The 24,126-nt window shown below is 44.7% G+C and overlaps 1 protein-coding gene across 2 annotated transcripts in view; it reads right to left on the bottom strand.

Annotated features, from left to right (window-relative positions):
• TBC1D2B (TBC1 domain family member 2B) overlaps window positions 1-24,126 on the bottom strand; it is a 209,674-nt gene that overhangs the window by 65,851 nt on the left and 119,697 nt on the right. For both annotated transcript variants that reach the window (XM_069222055.1, XM_069222056.1), the window contains 2 exons: window positions 12,065-12,258; window positions 3,209-3,703 (listed from right to left, as the gene is read on the bottom strand). In XM_069222055.1, coding sequence (XP_069078156.1) covers window positions 3,209-3,703; window positions 12,065-12,258 — 689 coding nt within the window. The remainder of the gene's footprint in view (window positions 1-3,208; window positions 3,704-12,064; window positions 12,259-24,126) is intronic.

The raw sequence follows: 24,126 nt of genomic DNA, 5'->3' as shown, positions 1-24,126 counted from the left end.
TGCGGTTAGTGAAAAAGAGGGAGTTACAAGGGGTCCTCAGCGTCAGAGTCCACAGGAGCAGAGGCTGCACCCACAGGAGTCCGACAGGACGGGGACACAGGAGTCGCAAAAGAAGCCCACGCAGCACTACAAAAGAGGATGCCACGCCGCAGGAGAACCACTCAGGAGGATGTACTTTGCAGGATGGCGTGCCGGGGGCTGGAGCAACACGTCGCATGAAGATCCCTTGGAGGAGATGCAAACAAGCCTTGGCAGCTCCAAGAGACGCGGTGCAAAGGGGTACTGTCCTGCATGGGCTTACCTCCACCAAAGCTGGACAGCTGGCAGAGAGGACCAAGAGGACTACTCCAGACCATCACAAATGATGCAGGATCCACGCAGCCGGTCGTTGCTTGTTGTAGGTGCCAGCGGTTGCAGGGGGTGACTCCTTCACTCCAAGGGAGATTCCTTCTTCTTGTGCAGGCTGACGAGTTGCAGTCTTCTGAGGATGCACGGCTGGAGAAATATTACAAAGCTGGCAGGAAACGCGTAAACAAAGTTGCAGAAGAGTCTTCTTTGTTGTAGCAGCGTTTGCCAGTTCCTGAAGGGTCCAGTTGCTGTTCCAGTGGCCAGAGGAGTCCTGCTGGAATCTTGCAAGCCGAATCTGAGGACCCGCCCAAGAGAGAGACCCTAAATAGCCCTGAAAGGGGGAGTGGTTACCTAACCAGGTAAGCACCTATCAGGAGGGGGCTCAGACGTCACCTGCCTGGCCACTCAGATGCTCCCAGAGGTCCATGCCAACCTTAGAAACAAGATGGCAGAACCCAGGGACTCTCTGGTTGTGCTCTGGGCACCACCACCGGGGTGGTGATGGACAGGGGAGTGGCCACTCTCTTTTCCATTTTCGCACCAGAACAGGGACTGGGAGGTCCCTGATCGGTGTGGACTGGTTTATGCATGGAGGGCACCAAATGTGCCCTTCAAAGTAAACCAGTGGCTTGGGGAGGCAACCCCTCCCAAGCCAGTCACACCTATTTCCAAAGGGAGAGGGTGTTGCCTCCTTCTCCCAAAGGAAATCTTTTGTTCTGCCTCCCTTGGCTGGATCAGATCAAGCAACAGGAGATCAGAAACCTGTCTGAGGCGTGGCAGCAGCTGGGCTGCCTGGAAAACCTGTAAGACTGGTAGAAACAATGCTGGGGTTCCCCCAAGGAGCCCCAAGAGTACATGGAATCATACTTCTTAAACTTGCAACAGTATTGGAGTATGATTCCAACATGTTTGATACCAAACATGTTCAGCTTCGGAGTTACCTTTATGTAGCTGGACATAGGTAATGACCTATGTCCACTTTACGCGTAAAATGTCATCCCTGCACTCACAAATTCCAGGAAAATAGATCTGGAGTTTGTGGGAGCACCTCTGCTGGGCTCAGAGGGCCTACCATAGGGGTGACATAGTGACCTAGTGTAGTGAGTAGTGTGAAGAGAAGTTGTTTCAATATCTATAAAGGGCCCGCTTGCCAGTATCTTCAGGCTCTAAAAGTGGCAGCACAAGCAGCCCCGCTGATCTGAGAAACATGGTGAAAGGTGGCAGAAGGTTTAGTTGTGGGTTATGAAAAAATAAATGCAGGCAAGGTGGCAGGGCCTATGTGTGGATAAAATTGTTTCATATGTTGCATTTTGCTCAGCATTAAGAGATGCCCAAACTAGGTTTATTAATCAATGACTTACATTTAACATTAAAACTCACCATGAATTAATGTCCCCTATTTTATATCCACAAACCGATTAAGTTTGCTTTATGGTGTTTACATTTTTCAGGTGTTTCTTTCCAATATTTTAGATGTTTTGGAATTTGTTTTAATTTGGCTATTCTTAGCTTGTGTTTTATTGTATGTTATATGGGGGTCTCAAACTTTGGTTATACAGTTTTGTTTTTTTTACCAAGAAATCAGTTTGTAATAATTATACTATATTGATTATCTCTGTTGAGGTCTATATCAATTGCAAAATAAACTTTTAATTAAACTGGGAAAAAATTATGAATCTGGCTGGAAATGGGGCTCCTTGGGCCACCAGGAGGATGAACAGTAGGAATTGAATATCCTGAATAAAATAATTTTGTTTTTCACACTTTTCAGCTTAAGGTAGCTGCGTTGCATCCAAGTTAAAACCTCTTTAAGGCATGTTTTAACTCTTTCCTGAGAAGTTTTGACATTGTTTTCAACAAAATAACAAGCTAGATGTCATCAGCATAGGATGTTATTTTGAGGCCAGAAAATTTATCTTTTTTTTTTATTTTTTATTCTGCTCTTCACTCAGCCTTTTTGTCAATGTTATTTTTGCCTATTTTTGATTCCTTGTTCTACTGCTCTTTTTGGATTCCTTCTGAACTTCTTTTGCCCTCTCTAGTACTTTCTTGGTTTCCTGCTTGCTTTACCATGAGCCTTCTATTACAAGGATTTGCTGTGGGCTGGTCTCCCTCAACCACAACATACTGTGTTCAGTTGTTTTTAGCAAGCTTCTAGTTGGAGGGATTTTATGACTCAGGTTTTTCACTCCAATCTGGTGGTATTTTTGGGGAAGACAACTCTAGCTTTGCGTAGTCATTACTGGCTGTTAAAGTGGCTACCAAAAGCAATTATCTTGTCTTTAAAACAAAGAACTTAAAGCTTAGGGAGTGACTGATAGCAGGTGACTTGTGTCATAAATTATGCTCATGGTTCATACCACTAAAGTCAAAAGGAAACAGAGACCAATGAAATAAACTGCAATATGCATGACCTATCTGCCACAGGGCAACCCTTTTTGTTTTACAGCTCCAGATAAAAAAAAGCTATGTAATAGCAAGGCCCTTCAATGCCCACAAGTGCAGGACAATAAGTAACAGTAGATCTTTCATTGAATAACTGCACAGAAACAAAATGGACTATAAATGTATGAGTTACAAACAACACTATAGCATATAGTTGTTCTTCTCATAACACAAGTTCCAAGTAATATTTGCACCTTTCTTACAGTCACAGTTATTGAATGCCCATTCATATTTAAAACCTGTTTTATCTAAGGAAATGGATTTTACCATTGTATTGGCGAAACAATCAATATTGGATAAAATTGGACAAGACATACAAAGATGAAGTCAGGAATTGTAAAACCAATTATTCTCTACAGTGTGAGCTGATTAAATTATGTGTTTAAATGTCTATTTTTTAAAACAAATTTCATACCTGTTAAGCCCTTGGCAATATCCTATATCAGGATTCCGCCATGAAAATGCCAGCAGAACATTCCGCAGCTTTTGAATGCCTTCAGAAGTGGGAGAAGAGTAATGCTTATTATTGGGTAATGTTCGCATTAGATCTAGCTCAATTTGTTTTGATGCAGGGTTTTGTTTCTCCAGGGCATTCTTGAGCAGAGACTGGAAATAGTCAGGGGCTTTGCTGTCCTTAATCTTTTTAATGTGCGAGTTGACGCACCAAGCCCACATTTTTGAGCGATGGGCATGTGGAATTCCATAACGGATAAGATTTTTCAGTTCTGGAGAACGCACCATTTCTTTGTTCACAATGTTTGCAAAATAGTTTTCCCATTTCACCCCAGTTGAGATGTCTTGATTCTCAATAAGAGAGAGATTTTTTAAATCTAAGGCTCGCGCCTTCGCAAATAACCGCTCTTCCTCATCATCCTCTGGCACAGTCTGAAATCCATAAATGTCATATTCACTGTGTGATAAAAAAAAAAAAAAATTACAAATTTATTTTAAACAAGAGTACAAAAGGCCAACAAATGTAAAACACCTACATTAGGGGTACAGCATTGTATGAACACAACGCACTGTAAGGATGTTACAATGGAAGCAAAGCCAATTATCAGTCAACCCCAAGGCTTCAACCACTGGTGACTTATGGTTTTCCCATGCCAGGCTCAGGAATAAATACACTCAACTAACCACTTACCCTCAAAGCCTTAAACAAACAGCGGTGATAGTTCTACAACCCCGCTTTCAATAAGCCTGCAGCAGCATCACTAATCCCTGCAAATAGATCAATCTTCAAAATACCATTCATCTGCAAACTGACTGAGCTCCTACTTACATACATTGACTTTAAGCGTGCCTTCTTGGCCTGCTAGCAGGAGTATTTTAAACTTTGATACAACACAGACCAAAATAATCTGCCTCATGTGTGACTTGTTGCATGGTGGCTCTGTGCTGCACAAGCATAAGCATTGTATTTGTTGGACTGTGGCAGCATAAGACAACCAGGAACAGAGACTCGACACTTGAATTAGTGGCGCTTATCTGCATGAACGTAATAATTTCTTAGGCAGCCTGCAGCACCTAGATCATTTCAAATTGCTTGTGTTCCTAGGAACGTAATATTATACCATATAGTCTGCCAGCACTAGAGAGCGCACCTTGGGGCATATTAACAACGTCAAAAATACATAGTGATAACAGATATAAAGCCAATATGTGATATCTATTAAGGACACGTCTCTAACACTCTGGTCAAAGGCACCTCCTAAGTAGAAGAGCATCAAACAAGTCACTTACCTATGGTAATGCCTTATCTGGTAGAGACACTCTAGTTGCAGAATCCTTACCTTTTGAATTTCCCTCGGGCATCAGTCTGGATGGGTAAATTTTTCCCTTCACGATATCAGTTGGCTCCGCATCTGTCATCAGCGCTGGCTATTATGGTGCATGATCTATAAAGGCGTCACCCAGGCACACTGATGTCAATTTCTTTTCACGACTTTCCATGCCAGAAGCGCAGAGCCATGAAGAACACGGACTACTGCTGTGTCACAACTAGGGCCTTGAAAGGGAAAGCCCTAGAAATCCGTTCGCAGAGCGGGGGAGGATGGGTGGGTCGATAAGGAATCTGCAACTAGAAAATGTCTCTACCAGATGAGGCATTACCGAAGGTAAGTAACTTGTTCATCTGATAGAGACTTGCAGTTGCAGATTCCTTACCTTTTGAATAGATACACAAGCAATATCATCGGCAGAGGTGGGTCTGCGAACCAAGATCATACTAGGAAGTCCTGCAGGAAAGTACCCATCCCTCCGGACCGGACTGTACAGGCAGTAGTATTTGGTGAGCGTGTGCAGTGATGCCCACATTGCTGCCTGACAATTGTCCAGGACAGGGACTGCGGTTGGTTGCAGTTGTCGCTCTGTAGAGTGAGAGTGCAAACCCTCCGGGGGTTGCTTTTTAGCCAATTCGTAGCACATTTTAATGCACAGAACGTCTCATCTAGAGATGGTTTTCTTCTGCATTGCCTGACCTTTCTTCATACCTTCATATCCAACAAATAATTGATCATTCACCAAGAACTCTTTGGTACGATCAAGGCAGAAAGCCAATTCTTTTTGGGTCCAGGGGTTGGAGTCTCTCCTTTTCCTTGGAAGGATGCGAGGGGCATGCCAAAAGTAGGTAAGCTGACGGATTGGCCCTCATGAAAGAGCAGGACCCCTTCTGGCAAAAAGGAAGCCCTGGTGTGAAGTGCTACTTTGTCAGGATAGATGGAAAGGTAGGGAGGCTTAGATGAAAATGCCTGCAGCTCACTCACCCTACAGGCAGGTGTAATGACCACAGGGAAGGCTGTTTTCAATGTTAGAAGCCTGAGAGGGCATTTGTGAAGAGACTCAAAAAGCAGCAGACATGAGAAATGTCAGAACCAAATTCAAATCCCATTGATGAATGGTGATGGAAAAAACATATGGGTAAGACTGTTAAGGAACCTACTAACTATAGGAGACTTAAAGAGGGTTGGTCATATAATCTCAGAAATGCAGAGATAGCAGACAAATAACGTTTGAGGGTGTCCAAAGCAGAGCTCTGCTGGGCCAAATAAAGTATAAACTAGAGAACCTCGAAAAGAGGGGCATAGAAGGGGTCCACAGATATGTCTGTGCACCATGCCATAAATCTGTTCTATCAACAGGTGTATCCTGTTTTGGTGAAGGGATGTCTGGCTGCCAAGATAACGCTGCAGACTTCGGGTGGAATGGTAAAAGCGGTCACATGCCGCCACTCAATCTCCACTGAAGAAGCCAGAAACTGGGCAAGTTCGGTTGGAGAATCTCCCCTGCTGCTGCAAAAGAAGATCCTCTCTAAGGGGCAGTCTGATCGGAGGATCAATGGCCCTGCTCAATAGCTCAAAATACTAGACTCTTCATGCACAGTCCGGAGCCACAAGGATTCCTTGGGCCCGGTCATTCTTGATCTTCTTGAGAACTCTCTGCAGAAGTGGTATGTGCAGAAAGGTGCACAGGAGGCCTGAGCTCCACTGGAGACGAAAAGCATCGCCAAGCGAGTGCCGTCTTGGAAACTTCAATGCACAAAACTTCTGACATAGCCCGTTCTCTACAGAGACAAGCAGATATAACGAAAGTTCTCCCCATTACTGAAAGAGATCTTGCACCACCTTTGGATGGAGACGCCATCTGTGATCGACGAGTTTGTCCATTCTGACGTTCAGAGAGCCCGCTAGGTGTTGAACCACCAGGGAAACTCCCTGATGTTCCAGCCACGTCCAGAGACGCAGAGCCTCCTGACAAAGGGTCCAGGACACCACCCCGCCCTACTTGCTGAAATACCACATGGCAGTGGTGTTGTCCATGAACACCTGCACTACTTTCCCTTTGAGAGGGAACAAATGCTTTCAATACCAGTCTGACCACTTTTGATCTCCACCCCATCCCAGGAGTGAAGCATCTGTCACTACTGTTAGATCTGGTTGGGGGAAGGGAGAGGGATGTGCCTGACCTAATTGCGGTTCAAGAGCCACCACTGCAGAACTTCCACAGTTTCTTCTGAGATCTGGACCTTGTCCGAGCGATTCCCCTGATGCTCCGCCCCCTGGAACCTCAGTCCCCACTGCAGAGCCCATATACGCCATCTGGCATGTGCCACCAGCAAGAGGCAGGAGGCCACGAGGACCAGCAGCCTTAATCATTCTCACCGAAATCCAGGATAGAGGCTGAAAGGTCAGCATCATAGCCTCAATATCCTGGACTCGCCACTCAGGGGGATAATCCCGAAACTGCACCATGTCCAGAACAGTTCCAATGAAAGGGAGCATCTGAGAGGGAGTCAGGTGTGGCTTCGGCATGTTTATAGTGAAGCCCAGCCAATGTAGGAGCTCTGCTGTAGTTTGAAATCCCTGACTTGCGAAGAGGAGCTGTGACCACCACCATCACCTTGGTGAACACCTGACAGGCGCTGGTAAGGCCAAAGGGGAGATAAGTGAACTGAAAATGCTTGTTGCGTACTGTGAACCACAAGTAACATGTATGAGCAGGCACAACGGGAATATGGAAATAGGCGTCTTGCAAGTCCAATGCTACCAGAGAGTCTTCTGGGTCCAGGGCAGGTAGAACCTGAACCAGAGTGAGCATTTTGAACTTCTTCATGAGGAAGAGATTGAGGGACTGAAGGTCTAGGATAGGGCGGAAGCCCTTATCCTTTTTGGGCACCAGAAAGTAACAGGAATAACAACCACAACCTACTTCTGGCACAGGAACCCTCTCTATGGCTCCCTTGGCAAAGGGAAGAAGTGCCAGGGGATCCCTCATCATCAGATCATATGATGTTGGCATGGATGGAGGGGGGAGTCCTGAAGGGAAGGGAGTAGCTCCTTCAGACTATTTGCAAAACCATACTGTCTGATGTGATGGACTGCCAGGAGAGCAGGTGATGGCGAATCCTGCCTCTGACTGGTCCCTAGGAAGGTCTGGAGGCCACTGCAGAGGGGGAGGGGCAGTGGACTAGCTAGACTGCTGGCTCTCTGATCAACGAGGGCATTTAATCCCACGTCCCCAGCCATGGAGAGGCTGGGCAGCATGCGTTGCATGGTGGCTGGTGGGGAATGGACGTGGTTGGGCGCACCTTCTGTAGCCATTAAAGGGGCGAAAAGCAAACTGGAGGGGGTGAGGAGCAGCTGCAAGGCCCAAAGACCTGGCCGAAGACCAGGACGTCTTAAAGAGCCCAACGGCCGAGTCTGCATAGTCTTCGAAGAGACAGGTGCCATCCAAGGAAATGTCCATAAGGGTGGCTTGGACATCCCTTGAAAAGGCAAACGCCCTCAACCAGGTGTTGCGCCTTAAGGCCACCGTCAATGCAACCGATCTGCCTAAGGAGTAAGTCCTATCCAAGCCCACATCGTATTGTGAACTTCGCTGAGTCTCTCCCATCAGCAACAGCTAGGGACAGAATAGCCTGGGCCTCCTCCAGGACCTGTGGCAGCACCTGTGCAACAGTGTCTCAAAGTATGGGTGTAACAGTCCAAAAGGTATGCTGCGTTCACGGACTGCAATACCAGGCAGGAGAAAGATCGGCAATGAGGATGGGGTCCACACCACCGAGGGGCATCTGCAGCTTCGACATTGGGAAAGGTCAAGGTGGTACGACCGACACGGCTCAGATCCAGGAACGTATCCATGGGTGCCCACTCCCAGCCAAAGCCACCAGTGTGGAACCAATGACGGCACCTGCCAACCCCACAGGGCTCGAAGGCAATCCAGCAGAGTTAGACTGCCCAACTATGAGGCGCATGGCCTCATAAAACTTCAGAGTTGGGCAGGGGTCACTCCCGGAAATCGGGGAGGCGCGGAGCCGACCTAGACACAGGCTCCGAGGACAGAGGCGTGGAACGACAAAGTTCCTTTTCCATCATCTCGTCGGCGAACAGATGGGGTGAAGTTGAAGAACGCTTGTTCTTTTTTTACTTCTTTTTGTGCCTCGACTTAGACCGCCATGAGGACTTGGAGTAGGACGATGAAGGATGGGGGCTCCATGACTGTTTTCAGGGCTTTCCTCTCGACCGAGATTGGGAGCGACGCAGAGCTGAGCGTCGGGCCACAATGAGCATTAGGGACCGCTCCCTCGAAGCTTTCCGATTCATGGCCCGACACTCCAAGCACAACTCCGGGTCACCATAAGAACAAAAGAGGCGGCTTGGTTACGAACATTGCCAGATGACAGGATCAACACTCTAAAAATTTCAACAAAAGGTTGAAATAGACAAGTCAAAAAGTGACTGAGGGGTAGCTCTTGTTCGGATCTGTACGGAAAGAAAAGAACTGACCTCAGCCCGCTGGGGTGGCACCAATATAGGTCCCGCAACGTCATATCTGGTGCACACGATGCAGATGACAGACACAGAGCCGACCAATGCTAGAAGATGGAGCACAGGGGTACTGCCCGAGAAAAATCTCTGTATCTAGACGGACACCTGGGAAAAATTCAAAAGGTAAGGAATGTGCAACTAGAAGTCTCTATCAGATAAACAGGTATACAGTTAAACTATACTAAAGAAAAATGAAACGTTGCTGGGAGTATCCATGACTAAAAACAAAAGGATATTTATCTGAAACTATCATGTATCCCTGAATGTTTTTAATCATATATGTTTAATGAGAAGGGTGTAATTTCCATAAATAGTAAACCAAAATCCCCAATAGCCCTTGGAGGCTAGATATTATATGGCATAGTGATCACAGCAGTAGAGCAAAGGTATTCATTATTACTATCATTCACTGAGGCTTTCAGAGGTTTCCAATATCGGATTTAACATTGAGCCAAACAATCCATAGGCAAGCAGCAGAACATGCAGTAAATACAGTGCAGACATGCATAAAAACTTGGCTTGGGGTGGAATAACATTTACTGCCAAATCATTTATTCTGCCCCTTCACTAGATGGAGTATGTAGTTAATATCATAATGCAATGAATTAGAATGAGAGCCGAAAAGAACACAATGAAACACCGCAAATGCTTCTAAGAAGCTCAGCTTATTCAACTAGAGATGCAGATCGCAGTTTGAAACCAGACAGAAAAAAATGAAAATGTGATGTGGATTTAGATAGACGTACCACTTTCAGAAACAAACTTGAGATTTTTCTATGCCACTACAGAATTCTCATGGAATAAAACCCTGTGTGTAGGAATCTTTTTCTAACATGGATATACTGCTTGGATTAACAACACTTTGCTATTTGAAAACAGGCACTTCCACTTGAAAGGGGAGAATGCAAACTCTTGGATGGAAGGGGACATGTTGGCACAGAATACTACATACTGTTTTCCTGTACCCTACACCAACCTTCATCAATGTTCTAGGTGGGCTATGACTGCAGCAGCAGAGAAAATCCATGCTGGAAAACAATTGTTACTGGGCAGCACCTTTTCCTGCCACAGATGGAATCCTTCCAAGTAGCATATGCCTTAGGAGTTTACAACATCGTTAGCGAAAGGGCTTAAGCACTGCATTTCTGTATGAAACAATTTTGTATAGATGCCTTAGGTAACACATACCTATTGAGGATTCTGAATAAAGACCATGAATAAAATATACATGGATAGGGTCATACAGTTGCATTACAAATTTCAGATGGGGCTATTGTAACCAGCAATTATAACATCAACTTCATACTTTGAATGGGTGGTTTGCAGGTTTGCCAGAAAATGGTCTGTCTGCTTTCTATTAAAACAACTGCATGCATGTTAAAATCTACAAATGTGTTTATTGGTTGCATTCCTTGAATTGGATTAGTATCATCCACAAACCCTTATTCTGCCGATGAAAGATGGTGAATGACTTCTCCATGGACATGGCTCGAATGTCATTATACCACCCGCTTGAGAGATTAAAGATGTAGGTTCGTGTATTGATCTAATCATCATTTTTGATAGGTAGATGAAGAAAACTGGTACTGGCAGATTCAAGGAGCACCTGTTAACGGAAGCAGATAAAGGTACAGCCCTTAATTTGCCACTAGACTCTCAGGCCATTAAATTTAATTAAGTTACTTGCCCTATCAATGTCGCCCCTAGACTTTATTTTCTTAAAGTAGGAGCAAAATATGTATATTTTGTTACATATTTAAACATTTTAGATTTTCAAACTTACCCCATACTTGATTTCATCATGTAATGAAACAGTGCTGGAATAGAGTTAGATGTGGTAAGGTTGGATGTTAATGATTTTCCCCAACTCTTACCACCCTTTCATATGCAAGCCTTTCATATCTATGATTCTGCCCCAAACCAGCAGTCCTTTCATGGGTGATTCTGTCAAGAGACTAATTGAACAGTTTACTGTTAATTTTTCTGTGACTGACTGGACGTGTTACTGAATCCGAACCAACCCTGCCAGCCTTTCAGAGATAAATTTGTCATGTGGCTGACCTTTAGCCAGTGTATCTGCTCTTTACCAATGGCCTTGGCATGTAACTGGCTATTTGTCAGACCAGTTAGCCTTTCAGGAGTAATGTTGAAGAACAATTGACCCACTTTAAGACTGCCCTACTTTTAGCAAGAATAAAGATACGTTATTAAACAGCTACCTGGTTGCTCCATGTTACGTGTGGCTTCTTTAGCCAGTGCAGGCCATGGGGGGTACCATAGAACTAAAAAAGTAAGCAGGAAAGTGGAAAGCCTCTAAATCAAGGATAATAGTCCGAACCAAACCTTAGAATACAGCAGAGATGCACAGCTCATTAAAACAACTAGTAAATGTGAAAGTATCAACTAGACATCTTCCCTAAAATGTACAGGTGAGTTTGTAAATGTTGTTACATTCCCATATCCCAGGTGTTTTCAATTGAACCTCAATAGTGAGTACAAGTGAGAAGCTAAACATACATACTCATTGGAACTTTTGACTCCACACGCTTATGTACAAGAGCCACAAAGGTAGTGCTGGGGCTCCATAACCCATAGAACCATCTAGCATCAACACTGCAGGTCTCTGCAGCATACAGTCAAACGTCTCTATCATTGCATAACACCTCCAGTTCAAGAAAAATCGACACATTTAAAAACCAGAAATTAATACCTTATTAACTTATTTGCATTTCGGAAAGTTATGATCTGCTCTCTGAGCTGCAGAATAGGGATGCACACTGGCTTTACAACATGAGGCGAACCCCCCCTCCCTCCCCGCAAAGAGATAGCATATTCTACCTATGGAGGAGAGTTTCATTTTAATCCACAGAATATACAACTTCGAGAAATAAACATATTGGTAAAAAAAAATATAAAGTTGACATGCTTTGCACAACATTATATACCTGACTGTGTGAGGTTTAAAGTATGATTGCTCTGTTTGCTCAGTTGGTTCCAGTTTTAAAGCATCTTCCAATAATTGAGAAATTACATCATGAGAAAGACTCTGCCTCTCGGAGCACACAGGAGAATTCACTTCTTGCAGAAGGACCAAATACTTACTTTCTATTTGACATAACTTTGCTTCAAGGCTGTAATACTAAAAGAATACAATGTTAGACATTTAATACCCAACATGACTTTCAAATCAATCAAATTTACTATATGTTTGGGTTTCAAGAGCAGCATAGGGAGAACAATGACCAATTGAGTTAATGAGAAAAGATAGAGGCTTTTTAACCAACCCTTATAGGCAACCAGGTACACAAATAACCATCCATCTGCACTCTCAACATTCAGGATACAGCTTTGGAATCAAATTCCATGAACCTGCACAACAGTGTAATATGATAAAGTAAGCAGTGCATGACATCCTCGGTCTCCGCCCTCTCACAAATATAATGTAAAACTGTTTTTGGGTAAGCAACTGAACCCAGGTCAGTCTGCTAACTGACTTGTAAATTTGTCATTCCAGTCACCGGAACATCTGCCAGAAGCATACGTTCAGGCTCTGTGCCACCTATTTGCAGAATGATTCCTTCTATGCTCTTGGTTCTACGTTTCAGATTCTGGGTGAGGCTTGATATTGCATTCTACGTTTTCCAATATTACATAAAATCCCATGATGGAGAAGGAATAGTTCATATACATTCTTGTTCTCCATCATGATCCCTGTTCACCCTCACCGGTTCTTCTCTGAAATCATTAATTTTCCAATCACTAGGTTGGTCTATTATTGAGATATATTTCATAATAACTGAAGTTGCTAGCTGGATATTTTGTCTAAAGGAAAGAAAATCTTGTCTGCTACAAGCACATTTTCCCGTTAAAATTATTTTCTATTTGAAAATAACCAGTATGTTCCAGGATCACACACAAGCACAAAGATACTCCACAGTTTGTGAGCATCAAAGATATTTCCATGATGGACATCTGAGAGGAAACATTACAGTAAGATAAGATTGAAGGAAAATTCATAAAAAACTGACTGAATATTTGTTGCCTGTTAGAGCAGTAACCGCTGCATATTTTGTCTTATGAGAACATTTTTTCTTTTATCTAACATTACAACATGCTCTTCACTATAAATCTATAATATATGAGCTTGCTCTTTGATTTACAAATCTTCTTTCTTGAGCCATCAAACAATTGTGTTATCAGACCTCCGGGGGCCGAACCTTACTATAGTATGTTGTCTAAACAATAAAACCTTTAACTAGCTCAGCATATTAACTGATGGTCAAAGCTAGCCCCTAAAAATAGGCTGCAGGCAGTTACACTGCTAAGCACTCTTTGGTTTCCACTGACATTTTAGAGTGAAAGTTGTGTGTGAATACCCTCTAGTGCCAGACTGGATCCAGAGAAATGTTTTCAGCAATTCCCCTGTGTGCTCGTAGGTGGTGTCATGTAGTTCCGTTCCACCTAGGAAACAACAACGGAGCCACTTATAACCACCACAATTGAGCATTCGGGTTTCTTCCAGAGCCCTGTCTGCACCGTCAGACACAAAGTCATCAACTCTTTAGGTAGACAGTGTGCAGAACTTTTTAGACAAAGAAAAACAGAACGGGGAGGTGGGTGATGAATGTGCGGTTTAGACAGAATATCTTCCAGAAAGAGTGTTACTAAGGGTAATTAACTTTCTCCTCTGAGGAATACTTCTATATGCAGATTCCTCACCTTGGGAATAGATACCAAAGCAGTACTTCTCAAGGTGGTGAGTCTGTGAAATGGGTGTAGTATGCTACCTCTTTAACATTCCTCTATCAGTTCATCTATTTTACAATGTAACTTGGTCTGTTATTTGTTTCTTGTATGGCGTTAGAACCCAGATTGCATCAGGTACTGTCCAGATTCTAGAATGTTGTGCTGCGAGGTAAATGCCTGCTTAGTAAAACAGGGAAGGCTGATCTGTCAACCATCACATAGCTGCGATGGCTGAACGGTACCCTTTATCTGTGCCCAAGGCAAAGGACGGGGAAGAGAAAGGAGTCTACTGCTTACCCAATTGCGGTTCGTCAGCCACCAATGCAGATCTTTTGCAGGTCCCTCCGATATGTGGACCAGGTTGGAGAGATTCCCCATGTGCTACGCCGAATGAAACTTCAGGTCCCACTGCAGAGCCTGCATATGCCACCAGGCAATCTCTATTAGTAAAATACAGGTGGCCATAAGGCCTAGCAGCCTCAGAGCCAGCCTCACCGAAATTCAGGATAGAGACTGAAACATGACTCATAGCCTAAATAACCTTGAATCACCACTCCGAAGGATAGGCCCGAAACTGCACTGTGTCTAGAATAGCTCTGATAAAATGGATCGCCTAGAAGAGAGTCAGGTGTGACTTTGGCACTTTGATAGTGAACCCCAGTAAATGCTAGAAGTCCACCGTAGTCTGAAGGTGGGTGACAACTGCCCGGGACAAGCCTTCAACAGCCAGTCGTCGAGTTAAGGGGAAGATTGGAACAACTGACCCCAAACATGGGCTGCAACTACTGCCATCACCTTTGTGAACACCTGAGAGAAGCTGATAAGGCCAAATGGGAGCACAGCAAACAAAGTGCTTGCAGCACACCATGAGCTGCAGGCAGCATCTGTAGGCTGACAGGAAAGGTAGGTAAAAATGGACATCCTCCAAAGTCCAACGCTAGCATCCAGTCTCTGAGGTATAGGGCAGACGGGACCTGAGCCAAAGTAAGCATTTTGAATTTCTCCTTTCTCACAAAGTAGTTGAGAAGACCAGGTCTAATATAGGGCAGGGGCCTCCATTCTTTTTCGGCACTAGAGAGTAGCAGGAATAGCAACCACAACCTACTCTCAATTGCTGAGAGGGCACATTAAAGGGGTTTGGAGGCTGCAGCTGCCTGAGGGATAGCAGACTGGGCAGATATCTGGTCTTGGGTGTCACGGGACTTGTGGAACCATGTCTGTGCCCACGGAAAGAACTGGGAGCCTGTTGGTCATGTGGAAGGGACGCAGGCCCTAAAAGCGCTTTAGTGCTTAAACTGATTTATTGCCTTAACAGGCTAGTGCCATTAAATGGAAGGTCCATTAGGGATGCCTGGGCATCCCCGAAAAAACAGTTGAACTCAGCAAGGCAGGGCGACGAAGAGCCACCAACAAAGCAGTCACTCTACCTAGCGAATCAGTCATGTCCACTCTGCTTGCACATAGTGTACTTTGCTGAGTCCTTGCCATCAGCAGTACCCTTGCTCGGGCCTCCTTCAAGACCATGGGCAGCACTTGTACAACTGAATCCCAATACAGTGGGAATACCAGCCCAAGAGGCACATGGTGTTCACAGACCACAGTGCAAGGCTAGCAGAAGAGAAAATCCTCCTGTTGAAGGTATCCAGCCTCTTGTATTCCCTACCCAGGGGTGTGGAAGGGAACGCGTCATGGTTAATTTTGGTTGTAGAGGCCTGGACAACCAAGCTCTATGGAACGGGGTGCTATGTGAGAAAATCTGGACCTGGCAGGGTGGTGGTGGCGGCAGGCAGTCACCCTGTGCACAGGATCCCCTACGCAGGGCTTGGCCCAATCCCCGGGTAGGATATCAACGAGAGCTTCATTAAAGGACAGAGTAGGTTCCGTGGCTATTCTCGGTTAAAGCATCTCTATCAAGATGTTTATCTTGACTGCCACTGAGGACACCAGAAGGTCCAAGACCTCAGCTGCTTTTCTCACCACTATGTCAAATGAAGCCTGTTCCTCTGTAACCACGTTAGGAGGAGAGACTAGACCAGTGTCCGTAGAAGTATCTAAACCACTGGAATCCGCCAGTCCCTCACACTGATTATCCTTGGGCTCTTCCAGGGGGTCGTGATAATCATAGGAATCCTCATACCCACCCAAATCTTATTCCTCACAGGACCTAGACCTGTTGATTTGTTGTGTCGTTTCCTCACCTTGTCCGAAGAGTGGATCAGCGTGGTTAAGTCGAAGAGCATTTTTTTTTTGAGAGACTTCCATGAGGATGACTTGGGAATGAGATGATGACCGATGGGAAAAACTCAGATTGTGGGTCCGGGACCTTCCCTGTGTGGAGTTGATCCGTGTTGGGCAACCAGGTCCTTCAGGGCACACTCTCAGTATCGCTTGACAGTCGGGGCAGGTTTGGCCCACATCCAGGCATCACAGGCAAACTAGGTGGGGGTCTATCAGAGACACATGCCTGAGACAGAATACAGAGGGTTTAAACCCCACAGGTTTCTGTAGGGGGCATCCCCACAGCTATCTGGAAGCTAAGCTCAAAAGATTGCTGACAAAAGATTGAAAAAAATAGTCCAAAAAAAGACTGAGGTAGCTCTCTCTGGATCTGCTCTGATGGCGAAGAAAGAAAGGAACTGATGTCAGTGCACTGGGGATGCCTATGTAGGCACCGCTCATCACTTCCAGCAGGGATGACACTGAGCTGATCAATGCCACCTACTGGCATGCAGTGGTACTGCTCAAGATTTTTTGGATCCAGTCTGATGCCTAGCAAATATCCTAAGGTAAGAAATCTGTGGATGAAAGTCTCAATCATGTTTTTATGTAGAGGACTATCCATCTTGAAACTGATTTTTTTTCTGCAATGCCTTACCCTTCATTGCCCTGCAAAGCCCACAAAGAGCTGATGGTCCTTGGTGTGACTGATGTGAACGCTCAAGATTCTTTTGGGGGTCATTCTTCCTCTTTAGAGAGATGAGGAGGAGCAAAGAATGCCCGAAGAGCAACTGTGAGCAAGAATGCAACCCGAGTTTAAGGTACCAGACTGTTCAGCAACTTTGTGCAGCCACTTTTTGCAGACAGACAGCACCTGCGACCCATGTGACAGGCTGGTGCTATTTGAGTTAAAACAGAAAGAACTACAACTTCCTCAGCTGAATTGATTAACTACATGAATTAAGTCAAACTGAGCAAAAACACAAGTATACAAGATTATATAATTTACAGCAATAAACTATAAATCAATTACATCTATGTTAAGAACATCATTGTTTAAAAAGCAAAACATAGAAGGGGATTACATAAAAACCCATACAACCATATATCTATGTGAACGCTTCCTCATAACTAATAGCGTGGTACTGAATTAAAATTTGTCATATTTTAAAAGAAACCAAACAAGATAAGAAATGAGTCCATGGTATTTGTCAACACCTTTCTTAGATCACAAAAGTTTGATTTTCCACATAAGTCAACTTGTATGGATAAAGTATAAAACCAATCAATGGACCTAAATGCATGCCTACAAACAAACCTACAAATAACATATTACACAACCTATAGAACAACAAATATATCCAACAATGCATGCAAATAGAGCCCCAGGGGGGCAATTCACTTCAACTGAGCAGAGGACCAGGCTGACAGAGGAGAACACCTGCTTGCCAAATACCCCTTTGCATTTCGATTCCCTAACAGTGGGTGCAGTAGGGAATCAGTTTGGGTGAAGTATGCTTGTGGACAACTTGAACACTAGGTTTTGAGGCACAGTATGCTGAAGAAGGAAGTACAGGTCTCCAATGGCAGGTGTGTGTTGCTTTGCCACCTGTCAGGTAACTGGCGAGCCAGGTCCAGGCTTGGCCCAAGTGCCAGTTAGAGGGCATTTATTGGATGGGAGGTGGGGTTCAGATGAAGTCTGATTCAGCTGAAAGACTCCTGGGAGGACATTGGTTTGTACCTCTACAGATGAGAGCTGGAGGTCCAAAAGGGCTGCAGTTCTCTTTATCAAGATGGCAAATGAAGCAGATTTCTCTGTGGGGGGCCAGAAGGGGAGTTTAAACCAGTGTCAGGTGAGGTGTTTAATCTGCTGGCATCTTGGAAGATCTAAAAATAGATTTTCCTCCTTGTAAAATTTAGCTGTGGCATCCCAGTCATCTCCATCATGATGTTCCAAATCAGACACAAAGGGAAACTGTCTGGATAAATGCAGTGTCCCATCCTAATCTGAATGGGCTGAATCAGTTGCGGTTGCAGTGGATTCAATTCTGAGTCCGGAAAGACAAACAGTCTTTCCTCTGGCATCAGTGGTGTGAGTGCTAGCTGTGACGTGCTGGGAAGCTGCGAGGATCTTGGTGCTAGGTTTGAAGTAGGTCTGGGTGTTGGCCCTGGAGTTAGGAGGAACCATGTAGCTGGTTCAAAAAAGGCAGACTGTGTCAGGGACAATCCACTAGCAGTAATCCAACAGGAGACCTCCTTGGATCCCAGAGTCCTGCAGGCACTCGAGTTGGAGTGGAAGAGTGCAAAAAATGCACAAAGAAGGCCTTGACTTGTTGTGGTGTCTGTGACGGGCCTGAGAATTCGGACTCGAGCAGGGCAAGTTTGGAGGGAGGGGGGGGTGGGGTCTCCTCCCGAGTAGGCGACCATGACAGAGATCAGGAGGCACCCTGACATCCATGTGACTTCCCCTGACGAGAGTAGCAGGCTGAAGGAGACTCATGCTATCTTTTTTTTCCTGGACTCTGACAGTGAAGAGGACATCTCTTGAGAACAGCCAACGTCAAGTAACATCAGCCCCAATGCACCTTCTGGCACTGTTCAAAGTAGCAGACCTGGGTCTTATGGTCCCAGAGAACCTTCGTGTCCATCCTGGTGTCGCCCTCCCAAAAAACTGGAGCCATGCGACAAACCCAGGCTCTAGAGATACACTAGGTGGGGGATCGGACATAGACAGCTGATTGTGACAGTCGTTGCAGGGTTTAAATCCTGTAGTTGTTTGGAGGACATATAATCCCTTGTACACTGTAAAAATTTGGAAAGAATCATGTTAAGTGACAGAAAACAAAAGCAATCTCCAGATGCACGTTCAAAGGTGTGGAAAGAAAGTAGCAAATATTAGTTTGGAGGGGTTGGCAGTTATATGTGGCTCTTGCATCATTTGAAATGGTGGAGGGAGCCACACAATACCACCTGCTGGTGTGTAAGGGAATTGCTTAAACAACTTTTTTGGATTCAGTCTGGCACCTGGGGGTATCGACCATGTTCGCAATCTATGTTTAGGAGTATCCATCAAGTATTAAATCAGTCATGGACAGGACAACTGCTCTGATCAGAGAAGTTTTGAAGTTCCTCAACAAAAGGATTGCTACATACCCTGTAAGCATCTTTTCCTGGCATGCAGTGCTGTAGATTCACATGACCTCCATACTCCTTGCCATCTAATGTTGGGTCTGGAGTTGTGCAAGTTATTTTTCTTCAAAGAAGTCTTTAGTTTCACAAGGTCGAGTGACTCCTGACATGTTCATACTAAATGTAAATATGTAGTATAACTGCAACGGCCACAGGCGTCCGGGCTTGTGAATCTACCGCACTACATGCCACAAACAGATGCTTACAGGGTAAGTAACATAATCTGTTCAATAGCATGTGCGGCTGTAGATACACATGCTCTGCACAGACTGTAAAGCAGTCCCACCACCCCCAAGAAGCTGGGGCTAGTCTGATGGAGTTGCAGTAGTCTGGAAAAGAGTACATAGCACTGCCTTGCCTACACTGGCTTGATGGCTTGCTAAAACATCTACACAGTTGTGCTTAGTGAAAGTGTGTGGAGCTGACCATATAACTGCTTTACAGATGTCAGTTATGGGAATGTTTCCAAGAAAAGCCATAGTGGCTCCCTTTTTATGAGTGGAGTGTGCTCTGGTAGAAACGAGTAAGGGCTTTTGGCCTTAATGTAACAAGATTGAATACATTGGACTATCCATCTGGCTATGCCTGATTTGGATGTTGGGTTACCTTTGTGAGGTGGAGAAAAAGCCACAAAGAGTTGTTCAGTCTTTCTGAAAATCTTGGTTCTATCTATGTAGAACATGAGCGCTCTCTTCACATTTATGGTATGTAGAGCTCTTTCTGCAACAGAATCGGATTGCTGGGAAAAAAACAATATTAAAGTTCCAGGAGGCTGCTGGGGGAACCTTTGGGGGAATGCCTTGTTGGGAGTCCTTCCATGAAAGGTTTGAGAGCCGATATTATGAACAGTGAGAGGAACAGTCTGTTTTGGAGATAAGCAGCTATTGCAGCTAAATGTAACCATATGGAAGCGTAAGCCAAATTTATTTTTTGCAAATAAAGTGAAGTAGGTAACAGATGATGTCCTGCACCCTGGCTTTGACAGGGTCAATTTGTTTAGTTTGACAGTAGCAAACAAAACATTTCCATTTTGCTGTGTAGCATGCTCTAGTGGTAGGTTTACGGGCTTCCTTGAGAATTTCCATACATTCTTGCAGTAATCCAAGGCAGCTAAACTATGACTTCAGGAGCCAAACTGCAAGGTTTAGTGACTTGGAGTCTGGATGTCAGATTTGTCCTTAATTTTGGGTGAAAAGGTCCAGCCTGTTGGGGAGCTTCTCATGTGGGACTACTGGAAGATCCAGAAGTGTGGTGAACCAGGACCAACATGCCCAGATAGATTCCAGAAGGATCATGGTGAGACACGTTTGCCTTAGCTTCCGAACAAGACAGGGAATGGGAGGGAGAGATAGAAAAGCATAGGCAAATATCCCTGACCAACTCATCCACAGTTCGTTGACCTTGTATAGTGGGTATGGGTAGCTGGATACTAAGTCTGGGCATTTTGAGTTTTCTGCTGGGGCGAAAAGGTCTATGTGAGGGGGCCCTCACTTTTGGAGTATGACTGGAGGACTTGAGGGTGAAGTTCCCATTTGTGGACTTACTGATGCATCCTGTTGATAAGGTCTGCAAAGTCGTTGTCTGTCCCCAGAAGGTATTCGGCCAACAAGTGAATGTGGTGAAGTGCCCACTTCCATATGGTCTGAGACAAGTGTGATAGTTGCGAAGACCAAATCTCCCCCTGTTTTTATACATAATACATAGCGGTCATATTAGCCATCTACACTAGGACAACCTTGTGAGGCAGGTGAGGAGGGAAAGCTTTCAGGGCAAGGTAGATCGCCTGAACTCCAGGATGTGTAAGGATTGATGTCTGGCATTCGAAAGACTGTGTATTGTCAAGTCTTGCAGATGGGCACCTCAACCCGCCTGTGATGTGTCCGTGGTGACAGTGATGTGATGAACAGGGTCCAGAAAAGTCCACCTCTTTAACAGGTTGTCGGTGTTCCACCACTGTAGAGAATGGCGAGCGTGGCGGTCTATCAGCATTAGATCTTCTAGATGACTCTGACTGAGACGACTGGCTAGCTAGACACAGATTTTCCCTGACCACTGCCAGGCATTTTGTAAATACTCAAGGTGCGGTAGTGACCCCGAATGGAAGTACTTTGAAGTGGTGATGTTTGCCTACTATGACACATCTTGGGTATTTGCAGTGAGAAGGGTGTATTGGTATGTGAAAGTAGGTGTCCTTTAGGTCCAGTGATGACAAAGTCACCCTGTTGTAAAAGGGGAATGACATCCTGTAGAGTGGCCAAATGGAAGTGTTCTAATAGGATGTATTTTTTGAGAGGTCTCAGATCCAAGATTGCTCTTAGAGACCCATCCTTTTTGGCAATCAGGAAGAATAAGAAATATACTCCACAGCCTTGGTCTTGAGGAGGAACGGGTTCTATTGTCCCGGAGAAGGGCTTTGACGTCTTGTTTGAGAAGCAGGAGAGTGTGAGGAAGAATGTTGTGAGATGTGGTAACAAGCTCCAGACAATAGCCATGTTGGATAATGAAAATGTCACTTACCCAGTGTACATCTGTTCGTGGCATCAGTCGCTGAAGATTCACATGTTGTGCATAGCCCGCCATCTGGTGTTGGGTCGGAGTGTTACAAGTTGTTTTTCTTCAAAGAAGTCTTTCGAGTCACGGGACCGAGGGACTCCTCCTCTTTGTCTCCATTGCGCATGGGCGTCGACTCCATCTTCGATTGTTTTCCCCGCAGAGGGTGAGGTAGGAGTTGTGTGTGTTAGTAATAGTGCCCATGCAATGGAGTGAATAAGTATGTACCTATTTAAGGTTTAAATAATATATTTACAAATGTACAAAGTTGAAGATAACTTCCAAACGGCTACAGGCTCCCGGGGAGGTGGGTGGGCACATGTGAATCTTCAGCGACTGATGCCACGAACAGATGTACACTGGGTAAGTGACATTTTCAGTTCGATGGCATCTGTCGCTGCAGATACACATGTTGTGCATAGACTAGTAAGCAGTTATCTCCCCAAAAGCGGTGGCTCAGCCTGTAGGAGTGGAAGTAGTCTGAAATAAGGTTCTTAGTACGGCTTGACCTACTGTGGCTTGTTGTGCGGATAGCACGTCTACACAGTAGTGCTTGGTGAATGTGTGAGGCATAGACCATGTGGCTGCCTTATATATTTCGTGCATTGGAATATTCCCTAGGAAGGCCATGGTAGCGCCTTTCTTTCTGGTTGAGTGTGCCCTTGGTGTAATGGGCAGCTGTCTTTTTGCTTTAAGGTAGCAGATTTGGATGCACTTAACTATCCATCTGGCTAAACCCGGTTTTGAGATTGGGTTTCCTGCATGAGGTTTTTGGAATGCAATAAACAGTTGTTTAGTCTTCCTGATGTTTTTTGTTCTGTCGATGTAGTACATTAGTGCTCTTTTGACGTCTAATGTATGTAGTGCTCTTTCAGCTACGGAATCTGGCTGTGGGAAGAACACTGGTAGTTCTACTGTTTGATTTAGGTGAAACGGTGAAATAACCTTTGGTAAAAATTTAGGATTGGTCCTTAGGACTACTTTATTTTTGTGTAGTTGGATAAAAGGTTCCTGTATTGTAAACGCCTGAATTTCACTTACTCTTCTTAGAGATGTGATTGCGATGAGAAATGCAACTTTCCAGGTTAGGAATTGTATTTCGCAAGAATGCATGGGTTCAAAAGGTGGACCCATGAGTCTTGTTAAGACAACGTTGAGGTTCCATGAAGGAACGGGTGGTGTCCTTGGTGGTATAATTCTTTTAAGGCCTTCCATAAATGCTTTAATGACAGGTATTCTAAACAGTGAAGTTGAATGGGTAATCTGCAGGTATGCAGATATTGCTGCAAGGTGTATTTTAATGGAAGAGAAAGCCAGGTTTGATTTTTGTAAGTGTAGTAAGTAACCCACTACATCTTTTGGAGATGCGTGTAATGGTTGAATTTGATTATGATGGCAGTAGCAAACAAACCTTTTCCATTTGCTTGCATAGCAGTGTCTAGTAGATGGTCTTGTAGCTTGCTTTATGACTTCCATACATTCTTGGGTAAGGTTTAAGTGTCCGAATTCTAGGATTTCAGGAGCCAGATTGCTAGATTCAGCGATGCTGGATTTGGATGCCTGATCTGTTGTTTGTGTTGTGTTAACAGATCTGGCCTGTTGGGCAATTTGACGTGGGGTACTACTGATAGGTCTAGCAGTGTTGTGTACCAGGGTTGCCTTGCCCATGTTGGTGTTATCAGTATGAGTTTGAGTTTGTTTTGACTCAATGTGTTTACTAGGTATGGAAGGAGAGGGAGAGGGGGGAAAAGCGTATGCAAATATCCCTGACCAGTTCATCCATAGGGCATTGCCTTGAGACTGCCTGTGTGGGTATCTAGATGCGAAGTTTTGGCATTTTGCGTTCTCCTTCGTTGCAAATAAGTCTATTTGAGGTGTTCCCCAAAGTTTGAAGTAAGTGTTTAGAATTTGGGGGTGAATTTCCCATTCGTGGACTTGTTGGTGATCTCGAGAGAGATTGTCTGCCAGTTGATTCTGGATTCCTGGAATAAACTGTGCTATTAGGCGAATGTGGTTGAGAATTGCCCATTGCCATATCTTTTGTGCTAGAAGGCACAGCTGTGTCGAGTGTGTCCCCCCCTGTTTGTTTAGATAATACATTGTTGTCATGTTGTCTGTTTTGACAAGAATGTATTTGTGGGTTATGATTGGCTGGAATGCTTTTAACGCTAGGAAAACTGCTAGCAGTTCGAGGTGATTTATATGCAGCTTTGTTTGATGTACGTCCCATTGTCCTTGTATGCTGTGTTGATTGAGGTGTGCTCCCCACCCTGTCATGGAAGCATCTGTTGTTATCACGTATTGT

This window comes from Pleurodeles waltl, chromosome 3_1, assembly GCF_031143425.1.
Source record: "Pleurodeles waltl isolate 20211129_DDA chromosome 3_1, aPleWal1.hap1.20221129, whole genome shotgun sequence".
Taxonomy (NCBI): domain Eukaryota; kingdom Metazoa; phylum Chordata; class Amphibia; order Caudata; family Salamandridae; genus Pleurodeles; species Pleurodeles waltl.
The sequence above is the reverse complement of the archived record's forward strand: the minus strand, read 5'-3'. Positions and strand labels throughout refer to the sequence as shown.